The sequence below is a fragment of the Equus asinus genome, chromosome 3 (assembly GCF_041296235.1).
Source record: "Equus asinus isolate D_3611 breed Donkey chromosome 3, EquAss-T2T_v2, whole genome shotgun sequence".
NCBI lineage: Eukaryota > Metazoa > Chordata > Mammalia > Perissodactyla > Equidae > Equus > Equus asinus.
The window spans coordinates 118,276,304-118,295,774 of record NC_091792.1 but is presented as its reverse complement, the minus strand read 5'-3'; the positions used below and the strand labels follow the sequence as shown (position 1 = coordinate 118,295,774).

Sequence of the window (19,471 nt, the reverse complement as noted above, 5' to 3'; positions counted from 1 at the left end):
TCTCTTCTTTTAAATAGGGAAGCTGCATGCTCTTCACTTTCTTCCCCTCTTCCCACTTCCTGGGAAAGGATGACAACTTGAGCAACCACCTTAGAGCTAGAGATGGAAGCCATGGAGTGTCCCACCAGTTAGATCCTTGGATGACTACACGGAGCAGAGCCACCTACTCACTTCTATCTTATTTAAGCCAATGTATTTTGGAAAAATTGATTTTCTACCATTTTTTCATGAGCCAACTGCTAAGTTGCTCTCTCAACTAGACTCTAAATAAGAAGTGACATCTGGTCTCAATAAAAATAGTAGTGGGAGAAACTTGAATGTAGTAGAACTCCTTTTTAGGTATATTTGGGTCACAGATACATATATATATACTCCCTATAAAAAAATAACTTCTATTTACAAATTCAAAACATTACAAATCAGCACAGTCCTGAGTAGTTAAAAAAAGGTGGGAGCAAGGGGGTTTTATTATAGCTATATTTAATACAATTCAATGTATGTAGTTATGTTTAATAGAGTTAATATGCAATGTGAACAAGGTCAGCTTCATATATTTATCTGTTTTTTCTTCTTCTGCAGATTGTACACCAGGGAAGGCGGCTTCTTGGTTTTATAGGCCACACTTCTCTTGAGGCGCTCTCCTTTGATGTTAACGATATGTGGCAAGAGAGGGGGCCGGACCGTCAGAACTGTTCCTTGAGGCGTATAGCCTCGGAGACGCAGTCTGTCCTTAAAATGAGGCGTAACTGCAACCCAACCTATGCAGGCAGGCGACAGAACACAAAATGGCATTAGCAACCATCTTATTACAAATACCAAACCAAAGCTCTAAATTGAAGAGCAACAGAGGCTATAGTCTCTTTCACTTAATTTTTTTAAAAAGCATTACAGTGCATTTGTGAAAAGGTACAAATTTATTTTCAGAGTAGGTTGCATTTATGAATAAACTAGTATGTATTTCTTAAAATTCTCAGCTTATGTCAGGTAAGGCACATTTCTATAAAAATATACTATACGTCATAAGGCTACTTTATTCACCTTTTAAAAAGTGCCCGGTGTAAAATTACCTGCAGAGGAAAACTTGATGTCAGCCACTGCTTCAGATTCCCCAAGTCCTTCTTCTAATGTAATGTCTTCACCAACAAGAGGAGGAAATCCTGCCATTCGCTCTTCTCCACCCATTGGGACCTTCCATTGAGACAAAATGAAGAAGTTTGGAAGTTCAAATTAAATTCCCCATAACTAATATTAAGTAAAGCACTGATAAGATAATTCTGTACAGGGATCAAGAATAAAATCCTTTTAAACATTCAGCTCTTGAAAAAACTCTGAATCACTTCTAGGTCAAATGCAAAAGCACAGGCGCTCTGTGATGAGATGAAGCCTACAGATCCCAGTGCCAAGGGCCCCATGTGGACATGCACCTGGAGGTAGCCTCCTGAGAGCACAATCTTGCTTTATTTGTTTACACTGTTTTTATAGCCCTCCATAAAGCTTCACACAGAGTAATGTGGGACAAGTAGGGCAACATCCTTCCAAACACCTTGTTTCTTGAGGTCTGGCTGGCCACAAAGATTAATCTCCACCTTATTACAAGTCAAGGGTACATGTATGATAGGTAAGATTCAACTTCTATGTTTATAGATATTCTAGGAATTGGAAATAACTGGAAAATAATTTATTAATTAATCTCCTTGTGTTTAGCACTAGGGACACAAAGATAGAAGTTACAATATGGTCCCTGGCCCCAGGAGATCAGAAGGTGGAAATAACAGGTAAACAAATAACAAGGTAAGAAATGTGATGAAAGGCAGCTATTACTAAGTACTATGGTTGTGGAGGAAGACGTCGGTGAAGGAAAACATTAATGAAGAAGCAATATCTGAGCAGTATTGTGAGAAACAGGTCAAAGTTACTCAGTGGATGCTATTCTGGGTTAGCATCATGCACAGACACAAAAAACTGGCAGAGGGCTAATGAGTTCAGGGAACTGTAGCTTAACTGTCCAGAGTATGTTACGTGTGTATCAGTGAAGAGGCTATCAGTTTAGACTTCTCTCAGTAATGTGGAACAACCAAGTAATTATAAGCAGGAAAGAGAACAGAGATAAGAATAAAAAAAGGATACTTGTGACCTACTTTGTATTTTGGAAAGATCTCTCTAGTGCAGGGCTTCTCAACCTCAGCACTACTGACATTTTGGGCTGAATAAGTCTTTGTTGGGGGTAGGCTGTCCTGTGCATTATGGTATTTTTAGTAGAATCCCTGGCCTCTACTTTGGCATCCATCAAGTTGTGAAAACCAAAAATGCCTCCAGGCATTGCGAAATGTCCCCTGGGGGCAGAAGTCAACCCTGGGTTAGAACCACTGCTCTTGTGGCTGTGGAGGTATATTCGGGGTAGGGGTGGGAGGAGGGCAGTAAAAATGGGATGTTGGGAAAAATACTTAAGGATCTCAAAAACAGCCTAATGGAAGCAGATTACAGCCTGAACTACAAGGCTGGATTCAGAGATAATTAGGAGGCAGGACTGACTAACTGGGAAGGTAAGGAAACCAGGAAGCAAGAATGAATCCCAGAGCAGCCCAAGAACCATCTGAGTCACACTGGGAGAGAAGACTAGGACTGTTGCTTTGGAAAGTGTCAATCATATCCGTTCTGAAAACTACACAGACGCATGGGGGTAGAGTGACACAGAGTTCATTTTTATGACAGCCATGTTATACAAACTAAGGAAGTTTTCTTTCCTGCAAGTCTCAAGCTGTATTTCAACTTGGTATTATTATTTACCTAAAAAGTGAACGAATGTAATAGAACAACTCAAGTCTTTTAGTGGGGAAAAATCAACAGATCGTACCTTGCTGACTGCCTTTATGTGCTCACTCACCTTACAAATCCTACAGGTCTTTGGAATATTAACTTTAGGGCAGTTATTTCAGTGGTTTTAATTTCAGTCTGGCTTTCTTAGGAAATTCAGAGAGGGGAAGTATTTACTTCTCAACTCAGGTTTGTTTTGATCCTGTTTGAAGGGAGGGTGTATATTTTGCATTTTGACTTATTTTCATTTGCATGAGCACTAATGCTAAATCACCTCTGTATTTTTGCAACAGATGTGTCCCATCATCATCATCATCATCACAAATAATGACACCGCACTTACAACACTTAGAGCCCCTAAACTTAATCCTCTTCGCAACCTTGTGAGGTGGGTACAACACACGGCGGTAAAGGAAACTTGCCTAGTCACACAGCTTTGTTAGGTGGTGGAGTGGAGCAGGCATTTGAACCCAGGCAATCTGGCTCCAGTGATCTTAGCCATTGTACAATACACACTAGCCAACAGTGTGTATGGCGTGTCTAGTTAAAGGGCTGAACAGTCCCCACTCAGCCTTTGGTGAACTTAGTAAGAACAATTTCAGTGGTACAGCAAGGGCCAAACAGGACTGCAGAGGATGGGGCATGAGGAGCAGGAGCAAGGTTTATTGGAAAGAGAAGAAATGAGCAGGACACTGACTTTTGTTTTGTTTTTTAAGGATGAGAGAAATTTTAACATACATACAGGCCAAAGGAAGGAGCAGGTAGAGCAGCAGAGAAGAGGTGGGATAATCAGTATGTGTCTCGGATTAAGAACCTAAGAGGGGAGCTTTTCCACCCAGACCAGGGCTTCTCAACCTTGGCCCTACTAACATTTTGGACAAGATAATTCTTTGTTGTGAGGGGCTGTCTGGGCACTGCTGATGTTTAGCATCATCCCTGGCTCCACCTACTAGATGCCAGCACCATCTCCCAGTTGTGAGACAATCTGTAACTTCTCTTCACTCAGCATTATCCAATACAACTTTCTGCAATGATGCGTCTGTTGGGCACTTGAAATGTGGCTACTGCAACTGAAGAACTAAATTTTAAATTTTATTTAATTTTAACTAATTTGTTTAAATTTAAATAACCACATGTAGCTACCAAATTGGACAGTGTAGCCTAGAGAAAACACAGCTCTGCAGCTATCCTAGGATCAGTCCAAACCAACATCCCTTTTCTTACAGAGTCCACTTCACTATAGCCAAAATCTTCAAGGCGAAGAAAGTGAGGGGCGAGCTAGCTGACGGTATAACAAAGATGGTTCTGTCTAACAAAGGCAGGACTGTGGGACTATCACGGTGTATGATAACCTAACTAGGCAATCATCTAAGAGTGTTGCCTCACCTTGAGTAATGTATGACCCGCATGCTTGTGATACACGGTATCCGCCTTGTCCAAAGAAGTAACATGCACAGGAAGGAAGTTAGAAGCCACAACTGTAAACCAAGCTGACTGACTTCCCTCAACAAAGGAAGAGAGAAGTTGTTATTTTATACAATGAAAAACTTGCAAAACCAGCACATTACAAGGTACAATCAATTACGAAAAAAAAAATCAGGCTCACTTTATAAGTACTGGTATGGCAGCTGTAATCAAACTATATTAATGCCAAAAAGAAAAAGGGTACAATATGGGGGAAGCAGAGTCTTTAACAGTTTATGTAAAACTATGATTCCTTCTATAGGTTTGTTGATACTATTCAAAAAAGTAACACTACTTCTATTATTAAAAATAAAAGGAAATAATGTCTGCTTTAACTTTCCCTGGGGAAAGTCAGGTTTAAAATATTAAAATTCCGTGGGCTTTAATGAAATATGTAAGGGTTTTAAGAATGCAAGGCTAAATTCCCAACAAATTGTGAATACAAAACCCGAGAAATATGCTATAGCAATGGCCTGTAAGTTGCATTCAGTGTTGTTGGACACATCCATCCTTTATTTTCCTTTTTTTCCCTCACTTTGGCAAAAAGAGAAGCAATTCTATAGATACTCTAAAATCCCCAGAATGATGCTAATTGAAAAAAAAGTACATATAAAAAAAGTACACATATCATGGGATATAAAGAAGTGTGGAATCTATTTAATGCATATTAACCCTGTACCTAAAGGTGTGACCCATGATTTCCATGTGAAACAATACCACAGGATAGGGACAGTTATCTTTTCTTCTTAAATGCCAACCTGTCTGGGGCACTCAACATCCTCCTGAAGATCTACTTTCTTTTTTCCTATTTCTTTTTCCCAAGTTTTTATTATGGACATTTTCAAACATCAATATTTTGCCAGTCTTGTTCATATATCTGCTTTCTTAAAGTAAATCCCAATACTATGTCATTTTTTAATGGTACAGACTTTCCTTACCTGCAGAAAATCTATGCGGCCTATAGCACCCAAAAATAGAACCATTCCTGGTTTAAGCACAAAAGTTCTCGGCACAATGGAATGTGTTGGCAAAACAATATTTACTTCTTTTTCTGTTAGAAGATTTAAAATCTGTGAAGCAAAGGGCAGATATTTTAGAGAATTACTTTTATTGAAGATATGCTATATTGTAATTTACCTGTAAGATAAAAAGTGCTGAAAAAATATTTCAGACTGCACAATAAAACAAAGTACGCCAGAATTTGCTGCACATAAAATTTACACATTCTTTGTGTCTAAATGAATCAGTTTACGGACAGCCCTACTCTTTTTTCATAACTTAATCTTGAGTAATGGCAAAATAACTTTATAGGAGTAGGAGACTTTCTTATGTCAGCAACAGCCTGGGAATGTCAAAATCGGTGTGAACTGAAAACACTGATGATTCAATCCCAAGATAGAAAATATGTTCTCTCCATCAAGGCTTCTAGGAAGCAATAGCTTTCGGCTAAAGGTAAGGCAATGTGCTACCTTATGTCCTAGTGGCAAGTATTCGTGCATTAAAGGCAAAATGGTCACCCTACTCTAGGAGCGGGTAAAGAGCTGCAAGAACCCCTTTCTAAATTCTGCTCTTCAGTTTCCTTATTTCCACCGAATACTCAGCAAAAAATGAGAGAAAGTTATGGCTTTCCTCTGGCTTATAAGGATGAAGAGTTCCTAAATAGACGAGAGAAAAGAGAAGAGGAAGTCAGAAAGTACAAAATTCTGGTTAGATTTAAGGAATTGAAATCTGATTTAAAAAGAAAAAGACTAGAGAAGGTAAAAAAAAGGGATAAAAAACTTTTGTGAACTTAAGAAAGTAACAAGGAAATAAAAAATAAGTGACACCTAGAGAGGCTGACAAGAAAATAAATAAGAAGGGGACTGCAAGCAGTTTTCCTCAGTATTTGTGTTGGAAAAGGCACATTAAAAGCCACCTGTAGTAAAGAAACTTTTTAACCCTTTTTAGCAGAGACCCTGATATTTCCATTTCATAACAGAGTTCCTTGGCTCAGTCTGGGAAACACCAGTTTAAGGCATCAAATAAATTTATCAGTAAACTGACACAGAAACAAACTACCTGGGAGACCTTTTATATGTAAAAACTTTAGGGTCTCATTCTGTTGGCTAGGATATTTAGCAAATTCTTGCCTGTTTGACAAGAGGGTCTACATGACTAAAGGAGCTGCTATCCCTGACCTGTCTTAAAGAGAAGAAGGAGTTGAAGTTAAAGTGATAGAGCAGCATTAGAAAGCAGCACAGTTACTCTAAAGTTATGGATTGCTAAGGAAGAAAAGATGGGACACAAGCACTTATTCCAGGAGGGCAATAGAAGTTAAACGATCTATGATTCTATGACATGGGATACCAAAGAGAATACAATTCTGACAATGAAACTGTAAATGATCCTGATGAGGCAAAGGAAGGAAAAGTAACTAAGAAACCAGTGTTGTTTTACAGAGATAATTAAGCAAATTAGAGACTGGTCAGGAACCAGATTCAAAAGCTGACTAGTGGATGTGTTGTAAGGCTCTATCCTGGAGGGACACTTGAGTCAATCAATGACTTGGATGGTGATCAAAACCGCAAATGGGGGCCGGCTCCGTGGCTGAGTGGTTAAGTTTGCGCGCTCCGCTGCTGCGGCCCAGGGTTCGGATCCTGGGCGCGGACATGGCACCACTCGTCAGGCCACGTTGAGGCGGCGTCCCACATCCCACAACTAGAAGGACGTGCAGCTAAGATATACAACTGTGTACAGGGGGGGTTTGGTGAGATAAAGCAGGAAAAAAAAAATATTGGCAACAGTTGTTAGCCCAGGTGCCAATCTTTGAAGAAAAAAAAAAGGAAGATTGGCAACAGTTGTTAGCCCACGTGCCAATCTTAAAAAAAAAACTGCAAATGAATAAAAAGTTATGAGATTTAATGAGTATGTAGGATATAGGCTGAATTTAACAGGATAAAATTAAAGTTGCCCAGGAGATCCTGCAATTGGATTAAGAAGATGTATAAGGGCAGGACGGGTAGAGTTAATTGTATTCTAAATTATGCTCACATTAGGGCACAGATGCAAGAAATTTAGTTCTTAGTGTCATGTTTTAAGAAAAAAACAAATTAGAAAACATTATGTAAAGAGGCCTAGACTGATGAATAGCCTCTCTCAGAGAACAGCTGTGGGCAATGGAGACAAGTAATCTGGATGACGTCAGCACAGTAAGTGCTCAATGTTTGTTGGATGAACTCATGAAAGAGAAGGAAAGAGCAGAGTGAGGAAGAGATAGGACACCACACTTTAAAACGTTTCAAAGTCTGGCAAGGCAAACAGGCATTAAATTCGTTCCACACAGCTTTGAGGAACAATGGGTACAAGTGACAGGGAGACTGCTCAACACAAACAGCAGGTCAAAGACTGAATGGGTTACCTTGGGAGGTAAGGTGACACTGCTCACCTGATGGTAAGTCACTCCTTACTCAGTTTAAGCTGGATGCCCTCTTCATGGATACGGTATAGAGGGAATTCAAGCATGGAATAAGTGGCTGGACTACGGTCATATTTATGATTTCTTCCAACCTCAAAATGTAGGATTCTGCAAATGTCTCCCTAACTAAGGTAACAACCTCAAGGATATAAATGGGTTGTCACGAGTGAACCCTACCAAATGGAACACAGAACTTGATGGCATATAGATTCGTCCCTGAACTGCTTCTATGAATGAATCAGAACTGAGTCTAAAATGAAAGGATACCTCCTTTCCTGTGTTCTGTCAATTACGACAGTACTCGTGTAACTGAAAGTAAATGTTTAAGCTATCAAATACATACACAATTTTCTTTTGTAATTCCAGGGGTGTCATGAAACCAGTGGGCATCTTTCACATCTTCTGGGGTCAACTGTACTCGTTTGGTGGGTTTATCTGCAACAACAGGTTCATTTCCCATGTCAAAGGCAAGTGAATCAGCATCAAACTCGAAGGCAGCTTCATCCTTCTGTTCTTCTGAATACGAGAATGTTCTTCCAACTCTTCCTAGAACAAGATATACTGAAGTTATTAGTCACTCTTTTAAAGCTTTTGACTCCAGACAGGTAATTCTTATGTTTGCCTCAAACAAGTTACTAGGACTAACTATAGTGTATGGAAGTGAGACTACAAAATGATACCTTTGCTTTTTTTCCAAAGGCAGTGGGAGCCAGACTCTTGCAATGATCAAGTGAGTGGCTGGCTGTTTACACTGGGTGGTGGTGGGAGGAAGGGTTAGAAATCAAACTGTTTTTAGTAAATGGAAGGTTGAAAAGAGATACCAAGGAAAGGGTGACAACCTACACTCATGTGTGGTCAATGACAGACCACATATACGACAGTGGTCTCACACGAGATTAGTATCATACTATAGCCTAGGTGTGTAGTGGGCTACACCGTCTAGGTTTGTGTAAGTACACTCTACGTTTGCACAATGACAAAATGGCCTGATGATGCATTTCTCAGAACCTATCCCCATGGTTAAGTGATGCATGACTGTAATTTAAAGCTGCTGTGTGAAGTCAACAACCCGTACTAGTCTGTAGGGAGGGGGCTGTATCTTAGTGAAAAATGCTTCTACTGGTGACAATGGCTGGGTGGGTGGTTATTGCATGTTTCCCTTCCTGGATTTCTCCAAGTATCTACCATCTCAATTTTCTCAGCACAACAAACCCTGGGTTCCCAAACAGTAGCCTTGCCTCTAAAGGTCCTCTATGTTGCAGAATGAGGAAAATATTCTCTCCCCACAAAAACCGGCTAGCCCCAGACAGCTGTATTTCAGGTTGCTCAACAAAGAATTTTAGCATGACTCCTATAGAAGATGCTTACCTACTACATAGCCATGCTTTTTTAAGAGATTAAGTTGATTTTGTTCTTGCTGACTAAGATCTTCTTCAGCTACAGCTGCATCTTTTTTCAGTCTTTTTTGCCTTTTAAACATTCTGTAAGGAGTTGGGTTGCAAATAGGAAACTTCAGAAGGTTTAATGTAGTACCTGAAATACCAAAGAATAAATACTTTTTTATAAACATCGTACAAGAAAGGGAATAAGAAGAGGAAAACTAACATTTTTGAGGAGCTACACTGTCTTGGGGACTGTGATTTATTTCGCTTAACCTTCATGACAACATTCTACAAAATTATTCTTTTTTTCTGCTTTATCTCCCCAAACCCCCCCTGTACACAGTTGTATATCTTAGGTGCCGGTCCTTCTAGTTGTGGTCTACAAAATTATTCTTACTTTACAGATGAGGAAATTGGCTCAGAGACTGGCTCAAAGGCTCAACCAGGATTTGAATCCCTGGATTAAATCCCGGGATTTAAATCTGCAGGCCTGATTTCTTTCCATCCTACCATCCAGTATAAAAGCACCTCTGTGTATAATTCATCCAAAGTCCAGGACAGAGAAGATCAGCTTATCAAACAAAGTTAAACACTGATTTCAAAAGAACAAGTGAGGCAGTTTTGCCAACTGTTAAATACAAACAGGGTCATAGCAGAACCCATTCTGCAATTACAGAAGTTTCACAGGGTCATAGAAGAACCCATTTTGCAATTACAGAAGTTTCGTAAAGCCACAAAGTTGATATTTCTTCCTAACGAAGCTACACATCCTATTGCATTAGTGAATTATTCAAATGTTAAATGCGTATAGTATACTGATCTCATGAAGAAACTCAAGATATGAAGAGTTAGACTGAGGGATGGAAGGAGGTTTAGAAAGTAAAGGAAGGACTTTTGTGAGAAACATACAAAGAAGTAAAGCTACAAGGGAAACCTCCAAGAGAGCAGGAACTCTGCTTTGTTCGCTGGTTCATCTACAGTGCCCAGAACAGTGACTGGAACATAGAAGTGCCCCATAAATATTTCTATTAGAAAATTACTACAACATATACTGAATTTCTAAGTACTAAGCTGACACAGAAAAGAGGTGTGACCAAAGTAGGGAGACAATTTTTAAAGGGAAGACTCCAGACTTCCAACTTCTTAGACAACGAAGGGGAATGCCTCGTGTGGCTCACCAGGCCAAGGGGAAATGGTGGCTTTGTCGATAGCCTCAGCGCCCTTGGCGATGCAGTAATCGGACTCCAGGAGCGTGTTGAAGAGAGTGGACTTGCCAGCGTTGGTGGCGCCAACCAGGTAGACGTCGCCGCGGTAGCGCCAGGAGCGCTGAAGCGCGGAGATCAACTCTTCCACTCCAAAGCCAGTCTTGGCGCTGATGAGCCGCACGTCCCTGAGCACCGTGCGGGACCTGGCTGAAGGATTCGAATTCTCCTCCTCGTCCCGTGGCCCGTCCCCGCCGGGGTGCTGTGGCCCTCGGTGGCCAGGGAGCGGCAGGAGCCCCGCGCGTGCACAGTCGTCCCACAGCCGCTCCCGGAGCCTCTGCCGGTAGCCGGGAGCGTCCTGGGGCAGCAGGTCCACCTTGTTCCCCAGCACGATCAGCTGCTTGGGGCCCACCAGCGCAGGCAGGTCGGGCAGCAAGGCGTCGGGCAGATCGAGCAGGTCCACCATGTAGAGCACCAGAGCGGGCCCGGGCCGCCGCAGCGCGGCGCTCACCAGCTCCAGGTACTGCTCGCGGCTCACCTGCAGGCGCAGGGCGCGCCGGTGGTGCACCAGCAGCCAGCAGCGCTGGCACACGGTCCGCGCCAGCCCGCCGTCGGCCTGCGCCGCCGCGCTCAGGAACTTCTCGCTGGGCAGGTAGCCGGGCACGCCGGGGTCCTGGCAGTGCAGCTCCGCCCCGCAGCCCGAGCAGTTCAGGCCGCTGGGCGGCACCGTCGGGTCCGGGTGCCCCACGACCGGATGCTCCCGGCGCCTGGCCCGTAGCTTCTGCTGCCGCCGCTCCTCCCGCCGCTGCTGCTGCTGTCTCTCTTCCTCCTCCTGCCGCTGCTGCAGCGCCCGCAGCTGCTCTTCGGGGGTCGGTTCGGGCTCCGGCTCCGGGACGTACTCGGGGAACAGAAAACGCTCCTCCATGTCAGCCCTTCCTTCGTAACCCCCAGTCGCCATCGGGCCACGAGGGAGCCCACGTCCCAGGCCCGATGGGTGCTGGGAGGAGAAGGGGGTCGTGCGCCTCCTCTCGAGGAGAGGCTCCCGGAGGCCATGGCGCGCTACCCTGAGAGCGGATCCCCGCAGGAAGCCGCAGAGAAGCCTACCAGTTAGGCGTGCTGCCAGCATGGAGAACACGGCCCCGGCAAAGGGGCGGAGCCACGTGCGCGCACGCGCAATGGGGCCAGAGGTGTGCGTTAAAACCGAGAGAAAGCCCGCGACTACCTGAGAGCTGTCATTTGTCAGCCGCTGCACTTCGTCTCCTCCTCCCGGGTCTAATCCCGTGAATTACCGCGATGAACGCTGTGAGGCTTGGGAACCCGCTTCAAGCTAATACAAAGGCACCGCGGGCCTAGACTTAGCTGAATGGGCAGGAGAGGCTAGTGAGTCAGGGTTTGTTCCCTTTCAGGCTTCTTCAGTGCGCCACTGCTGGCACAACCTGCCCATAATAAATCACATTTTTAAAAGCTTCGTGTTTTTTGGTGTTTAGAAATGCAAAAAGTAAGAGCATCGAATGCCGCAGACTCATGGCCACAATTAAGATTAATATATCTTCTTGGCTTTTTTTTAGGTGTCATTATTTGTGCAACAACATTAAAAAACAAAAACTTTCACCGGCTGAATCGGGCCCTCTGACCGTAGGAGCCACAAGAGGAGTCCGCCTACAATTTGCGCGTGCGCAGTTCTAACCTTTAGCTTACCATTTGCGCAGGCGCAGATCTTATATTGCCTTTGGCGTGAGACGCAGAGTATTCTGGGAACGCCGGAGACGGAAATCACTTCGTCTAACGCTCGGAGAAGTGGTGGCTGCTCAGCGGCTTTCTCTCTGTGGCTTCAAGAGTTAGGAGCTCGGGAACCGTTTGCCAATATGTATGACGCGGACGAGGGTAGGTGCCCACTCAGACCACTCCGCTGCGACCCTTGAGTAGGGAAACCTGGGACGCTGGACGACTTGAGGATTTGCGGCCTCTTTCCCAGCCCGCCGCTCGAGTGACCCCAGTCGTGTTCCCCACGTCCCCCAGGCCGGGAACGAAGCCGCGATGGCGAGAGGTGGAGGGTGCAGGGAACGTAGCCTTAATGTACTGGGCCAGGGTGACGCTTGTCGTCTCCCCTGTCAGCTGGATAAATCGGATACCGCCTCCCCGTATTGAAATAACGTGCAGAACCATAAGACAAATTCCATTGTTTTGGCTTTGTCTGAAGCAGAGGGCTCCTTTCTTGATGTCCTTGTAGGCTAGACCTAGTGGATTTATTGAATATTTGAATTTTTGAGCGTCAGCTTGTGCCGGGAATTGTGCTGAGCTCTGCAAATACACTGGAGACAAAGAATATAATGTGTGTGTGGCCGGGGGAGAGGTCGGTCTGGTCTGGCCTTCATGCTGTCGTATGGCTAAGTCAGTTGTCTTAAAAGATGACGCTTAAATTCCCTTTTCCCACAAGATGACACAGTTCTCAGGTGGTATATATTCTAGGACCAATGTATCCTTTTTTTTTTCTTTTCACGTGTAGAATTTTTAGTCCTGTCTAGTGTATTTTCATTATGTATTTTAAACCTTCCTCTTCCGTTCTCCACAGCTGCTATTTCACACCTCATGTTCTTCTAGCTCCCAATCCTGTGGCCACCCCTTACATTTTCCCGTATTTCCTCAGCTGCTTCATGGGGAAAATAGAAGCAAAAGCTTCAACTCTGCTGTTTAAAGTGCTCTATCTCGTTTATATCTTGAGTCTAGAAATTTATTAGCCTCATTACATCCTCTTTTCTTAACTTCTATCTCAGGAAAAAAATTCAAAAAGTTTTTTTAGCATAGTTTTTTGAGTAGGTAATATGATATAATATTCTTATGGCTCACAAGCTGGAAAATATAAAAATGTTAAAGTATAAGGTCTTGTTCTTGTCCACCATCTGTCCAGTGTGAGCCCCCTTCACAGTAGGTAACTACTTAGAGTCTTCTCTCTCCAGGGTGCTTTGTGTGTATTCAAGGAAATATGAATGGAATTCTATTTTCCCCCTTTTTACAGACAAAAAGTAATATTCACACTTTTCTGCACTTTTATTTTTGTTTTATATAGATCTATATATATATATATATCTAGGAGATTTTCGTATAGTACATAGCACCCTAATTTTTTTTCCCCACAGCTACCTAGTTTGTATGGATATACTATGACTTAAGTAGTGTCTTATTGATTGATACTTGGGTTATTTCCAGTCTTTTTTCTGGTTCAAACTGTTTAATGAATAATATTGTACATGTCATTTTGTCTAATACAAGTATGTAGGATAAAGATGTAGAATTGTAGATGTAGAATTGTAAGGTCAAATAATATACAAGTTTAACAATTTGCTAGATGGTGCCAAGTGACCACCATAGTGATTGACTAATTTATATTCTCATTAGCAATATGATAATCCTGTGGAACAAGGGTCAAAGTTATCCCGTTTATCAAGTCTGCTCCATCGTTGAGTCTGTATTCCATTCCTACCTGTGACCTTTGATATCTTTATTAAATATGTGCCCGTATCAGTTCTCAGACACCCCTTTTCAGCTGGCTTCTTTCTATGTGAAATAGTAGATCTCTCTTGCCCTCAAGAAAACAAGTTAAACTCTTTATTTTCGTTTTCTTCCCATATTTTGCTTTTCTCCTTCCAATCACTGCCAAGCTTTTAAAAAGAATAGGCTGTCCTCGTTTTTCCCAATTCCTGTCTTTCGGGTTCTCCTCAACGCATTGCAGTCTGATTTGGCTCATGCCACTACATTAAAACAGATCTTAATAAGAATATTAGTGATCTCTCAATTGATAAATACGATGGTCATTTTAAAAACCTTATTCAAACCCTGTGATACTCAACATTGTTGATGACTTCCTCCTGAAAACTCACTTCTTTCTGCTACATCACTCTCACTTAATTCTTCTTACTTATCTTGTCACTCTCTTCTGCTGTTCACATTATCCCTGGATGATTTCATCCATTCTCATCTATATGTGGATGACTTCTGAATATATATTTCCAGTTCAGATTTCTTGCATAGCTACCTGCCACTGGATAACTTCACTATCTCCTAGGCCCCTCAAACTTGTCACTGCCCAAGCTGAGCTCTCTATTTTCTTTTACTCATCACCCTCCCAAAGCTGCTTCCTCCTGTGTTCTCCCTCTCTGTGAATGGTATCACCCTCTTCTATTGTTGAAGCCAGAAGCCTGGGCATCATTCTTGATTCCTCTCTTTCCGCTCCTGTGTCTTATGAGTCACCAAGCCCTGAGGGTTCTGTCTCCTTAATATATCTAATCTGATCACTTCTCTATCTCTGCGCAATTCTAGTTCAGGACACCACCATCTCTTGCCTAGACTACTTCAGACTTTTAACTGGTTTGTGTATTTCCAGTTTTCTTGCTTCTCCTATCTGCTCTCCACACTGGCCATTGTGATTGTTCAGAAATGAAAATCTGATCTGGCCACACCCTTGCTAAAACCTTAGAATGGTTCCTCAAAGCTCTATTGGTAAAGACCAAACTCTTTTACCACTGCAACTTCACACTCTGTGCCTCAGCTACATTGGCCTTCTTTCATTCCTTGAATAGCTTTCATTGTGGAGTCCTCACTGCCTCCCCCTCACCTCCTCCTTTTTGCCTGGTTTACTCTGGTTTATTCGTATGTGCCGTCTCTGTTCAGCTCAGCTTTTGGAAAGTATTCCCTAACCTCCTCTGATCCTGTTTAGGACCGTCCACATCACTTTGTTCTTGCTTGTAATTGACTTCGTCTTGTCTGTATCTCCCCAGTAGGTGATGATCTCCCTGAGGATGCAGCCATCTTTTATATTGTTGATCTCCAGTGCATCTCATCACCAATGCCTGTGATATAGTAAACACTCACATTCAGTAAATATTTGATGAATGGATGAATGAATAAATAAGTCTTCTTCATAGATTCATTTTCCTTCCATGACTCTTAATAGCAGTGTTCCCTGTCTCCTGCCTTCAGTCTTCCTTCTCTGTGTAAACTCTGTATTCTACCAACCACTTGTTAATAATTCCCACTTTTTGTACTTTAGACCCCTTATCTGAGTTTCATATTTATATCCAGTTTCCTACTGCAGGTATTTAAAGGGATAAATGATCTACAAGAATATTCAAAGCTGACCTTATCATCTCCTCTCCTTTTCCCACCTTCTTACTTGCTTCTCCTGTGTGTCTGTGATATTAATTTCCAATCTGTTACAATGCTAGAAATCTCTGAGCTATTTTAGGTACTTTTGTCTTTCTTACTTTTCCCCCATGTGTAGGGATCAGTAATTGCAGTCCATTCAAGAAGCATTTATTCAATAATTTATTTTGGATATATATCAAATTTTGAATCCAAAGCTCTTAAGTTTTGCAGACCATATATATATGTCAGAATATAAAAATGAATAAAAATACAGCACACTTACTCTTTTACATAAGAAGATGAGACTAATATTAGAGGACCAGTGCACACTGATTTTTTCAAATACCCTGTTCAGATTATTGTTGCTGTATAACTCCCCCAAAATTTGGCCACTTAAAAATTAGTTTAATTGTGTTCATGGATTCAACGGATCAGGAATTTGGACAGAGCTTGGTCGGAATGACTTGTCTGCTCCATGATATCAGTGATTCATTTGGGAGGACTAAAAGGCTTGGTGTTGACAGCTGGGGCCTGGATGATCTGGGGTGTTTACTCACGTGTCTGGTACCTACTCTACGAGGACTCAAGGACTGGAATTTCTGACTGGAACATCTATAAGTGGCCTCACCATGTGGTTTGTGCTTCCTCACAGTATACTAGCCTCAGAGTAGTAGGACTTCTTAAGGGCAACTCAGGGCTGCAGAAGCAATTGTTTCAGCAAACAAGGTGGAACTGCATTGCCTTTCCTGAGGTAGCTTCTGAAATCATGTATCCTTGCTTCAGCTGCATTCACTTAGTTACGGGAGAGTCAAAAACCCAACCAGATTCAATGGAAGGAAACATAGACCCTTACATCTTGATGGTACAAGTGTCAAGATCATGTTACAAAAGAGTATGTTAAGTGGAAGATATGAGTGTGGCCATCTTTGGAAAATACAGTCTGTCATACCTGTACTTGTATGAAGCGTTGCTGTAATATACCACCCCACCTTGAGGTATTGCCCAGCTATTGGAAACCCTTTTCTGGCTCTACACACTTACCCTAATCTCTGACTCTAGTCTCTGAGGAGCTTATTGATCAGAGGACTCTAAACTTGCTGCTGGGTATCAAAGTTAGCTATTAATGAGAATTACATAGACTTTCTGGAGAAGATGGAAAACTTACAGATTCACACAACTTACACTGAACTTTTGTAAGGAAGCCTTTTTGTATATTGAGAGGCTACCTATGTGACATAGATCTGTGTATATATAAGTGTATACCTATTCATGTTACTTCATTACAGTTCAGTTAATGCAATTGACTGAAATTTTAGAAAAGTGGGGTAAAAAGATTGTTTTTTGTTTAGCAGAGAGTCAGTATGTTTCTGTTTCTTCAAATCATAGGAGCAGGTTGTTAACTAGTAGCGTTTTATTGCAAATGAGTACAATATTTTTGTGTTTTGCAGATATGCAATATGATGAGGATGATGATGAAATCACCCCAGATTTGTGGCAAGAAGCTTGCTGGATTGTAATCAGGTAACTTTATACCGAACTGAATAAACTCTGCAGGGCACTATAACCTATAAAGGGATTTCCTGCTTATTCTATACTTGAAAATTAAATGTTCTATATGAATATGCTACATGAAAGCTGCTTTTTCATTTTATTTGCTTACATACTTAACTTTTTAAGTATTTCAGACTTATAGAAAAGTTATACAAAGAATTTATGTATACACTTTGCCGAGATTCCCTGAATTTTAACCTTATACTACATTTTCTTTCTCTCTGTTGATAGTTTTTTTCCTGAAACATTTGACAGTAAGTTGCAGACATAAGAACATTCTTTTACATAGTCATAAGTCCTCAAAATTATAAAATTAATATTAATATAATAATCTTATTTAGTCTGTAGACCTTACCCATTACTGGTGATGTTAGTTTGATTCCTTGGTTTTCTCATTTTAAATGGATAAAGTTACAATGTTATATTTCAACCTAAATTCTCATCTAATTCTAAGTGTAATTAAAATGTAATAAAACTCAGGAAGAAGCCTTACGTATAGATAAGAAAAGTAACTGTTAAGTAATGAAGTAACATCGTGCTATGTTAGGATGTAAAATGCTACAACTCTGCTCTCTTACCAAAATGACAGTTGCTTTGTGTATAGTAGCATGATGATGCCTGTCTGAGCCCCACCATCTCTAAGATGCACATCTTCTTGGTTGACACTGTCTTCCTTTTCAAAGAACACATGCTTCTGACATTCTACCAGTTGTGTTTAGAGTATAACTGAATCTTTTTTTTTTAAGATTGGCATCTGAGCTAAGAACTGTTGCCAGTCTTCTTTTTTTTTTCTGCTTTTTCTGCCCAAGTCTCGCCAGTATGTAGTTATATATTTTAGTTGTGGGTCCTTCTGGATATCCTCTGTGGCGTGCTGCCTGAGCATGGCCTGACGAGTGGTGCAATGTCTGCGCCCAGGATCGAAACCAGTGAAACTCTGGGCCGCCTGAAGCGGAGAACACGAACTTAACCACTTGGCCATGGGGCTGGCCCCTGAACCTTTCTTGAACATTGTTTTTTTTTTTTTTTTTCTTCCTGCTTTATCTCCCCCAACTCCCCCGTACACAGTTGTATATCTTAGTTGCAGGTCCTTCTAGTTGTGGGATGTGGGACGCCGCCTCAATGTGGTCTGACAAGTGGTGCCATGTCCGCGCCCAGGATCCGAACCCTGGGCGGCCACAGCGGAACACACGAACTTAACCACTCAGCCATGGAGCCGGTCCCTTTTTTTTTTTTAGTTTTATTTTATTTTATTTTTTTTTGAGGAAGATTAGCCTTGAGCTAACCACTGCCAGTCCTCCTCTTTTTGCTAAGGAAGCCTGGCCCTGAGCTGACATCGTGCCCATCTTCCTCTACTTTATACGTGGGACGCCTACCACAGCATGGTATGCCAAGCGGTGCCATGTCTGCAGCCGGGATCCGAACCAGCAAACCTGGGCCGCTGAGAAGTGGAACGTGCGAACTTAACTGCTACGCAACTGGGCTGGCCCCTGAACGTTGTTTTATTAAAAATGTATTGAGTTTTTGGGATGTAACTGTATATTTTTTCTATTAACATGGGCTATAAAAACTTTGTATTGAGACATTTGTATCTTCTGTGATGTTTGAGTAGTAAACATCAAGAGGCATTTTACTAGGAAACAATAACCAGGTAGATGTTCTCTGGTGCATCCTTAAATTCTGAAGTCTCCAGGGAGAAAGAATATTTTCATCTTAGACGAAAAAGAATTGTTTTCAACATATGTGGTAGATTGCTCAAGAATAAGATACTCTAGTGTGAACAGTCACTGCATTTAACATTTATTACAAAATATATTATTTGATTTTTATATTTAATTGACTATGGGTACTTTGGCTGTTGTAAGATGATGTTTTGTTTTTTCACTTTTAAACATCAAGTGATCCTTCCTAAGCAACGTGAATGTGATATTACTTAACATCATGAGTGACTTCAGCACGATGACTTCTGGCAAAATAATCATGATAATAGATATCATAAATAGGAAATATTTAGTTTAGGCGTTTAAATGATGACATTCTTAATGAAGCACTCTTCTGATGATTTTGGGGAAAGTAACTGTGGTTCAGCTTCCTGGGGGAATGAAACTTGTCCATAGTTCTGTAAAGATCTTTCATCATAAATTGTCCATAAAAATCATTGCTATTATAGACAGTGCCTTCCATATGTTTCTTATATATCAATGGCTGACTCAAGTAGTTGTGAGAAATTTCTTTTCTGTTAGCTCACAGTCTCTACTGAAGGAAATTGCCCCAACCATTCTTTAGGCTGTACCTTATACAAGGATGATTGTGTACTGTCTTTTCTACCATAGGACCTAACTTCTAGTATTGACTGTCATGGTTGATTGAATCAGGGTGGGACCTTGACCCAAAGCCAGCCAATCTGTACACCTGTCGGTGACCTGTGAGGTGACCTGATGATGCTAAAATGGGAGGCTGGTGAT

The 19,471-nt window shown here is 41.7% G+C and overlaps 2 protein-coding genes and 1 long non-coding RNA gene across 6 annotated transcripts in view; 2 read left to right on the top strand and 1 right to left on the bottom strand.

The window, feature by feature from the left end:
- Nucleotides 1-434: 434 nt before the first annotated feature.
- On the bottom strand, nt 435-11,992 carry NOA1 (nitric oxide associated 1). 4 transcript variants are annotated; one of them, XR_011502220.1, is made up of 7 exons: nt 10,293-11,992; nt 9,101-9,265; nt 8,076-8,278; nt 5,217-5,348; nt 4,201-4,312; nt 1,068-1,188; nt 435-758 (listed from the first exon to the last, which is right to left on the bottom strand). XR_011502220.1 is itself a non-coding variant. In XM_070505782.1 (7 exons), the coding sequence occupies exons 1-7, from the start codon at nt 11,440-11,442 to the stop codon at nt 547-549; spliced, it is 2,100 nt and encodes a 699-aa protein (XP_070361883.1). In that variant the 5' UTR covers nt 11,443-11,979; the 3' UTR covers nt 435-546. The 4 variants fall into 4 exon arrangements, 3 of the variants coding, with proteins under 3 accessions (XP_070361883.1, XP_070361882.1, XP_070361884.1); XM_070505782.1 differs by having other exon boundaries at nt 4,201-4,317; nt 10,293-11,979; XM_070505781.1 differs by lacking the exon at nt 4,201-4,312 and having other exon boundaries at nt 10,293-11,584.
- LOC139044864 (uncharacterized) lies at nt 1,506-3,208 on the top strand. Its single transcript, XR_011502221.1, has 3 exons — nt 1,506-1,618; nt 1,705-1,775; nt 3,108-3,208. It is a non-coding gene; the product is annotated as an uncharacterized lncRNA (long non-coding RNA).
- A 39-nt stretch (nt 11,993-12,031) lies between the features above and the next one.
- Nucleotides 12,032-19,471, top strand: part of POLR2B (RNA polymerase II subunit B) — a 44,241-nt gene continuing 36,801 nt past the window's right edge. The window contains exons 1-2 of the mRNA XM_014857834.3: nt 12,032-12,200; nt 16,907-16,979. Coding sequence (XP_014713320.3) covers nt 12,182-12,200; nt 16,907-16,979 — 92 coding nt within the window. The 5' untranslated portion in view covers nt 12,032-12,181. The remainder of the gene's footprint in view (nt 12,201-16,906; nt 16,980-19,471) is intronic.

Excerpts from the sequence above, each read along its gene's own strand:
- NOA1 (XM_070505782.1), bottom strand. The coding sequence starts at position 11,442 with ATGCTGGCAGCACGCCTAACTGGTAGGCTTCTCTGCGGCTTCCTGCGG. Across the intron at positions 8,279-9,100 it reads AAAGCATGGCTATGTAGTAG|GAAGAGTTGGAAGAACATTC; the intron begins GTAAGCATCTTC and ends ATCTTGTTCTAG. Across the intron at positions 1,189-4,200 it reads CGGGTCATACATTACTCAAG|GTCCCAATGGGTGGAGAAGA; the intron begins GTGAGGCAACAC and ends TCTCAATGGAAG.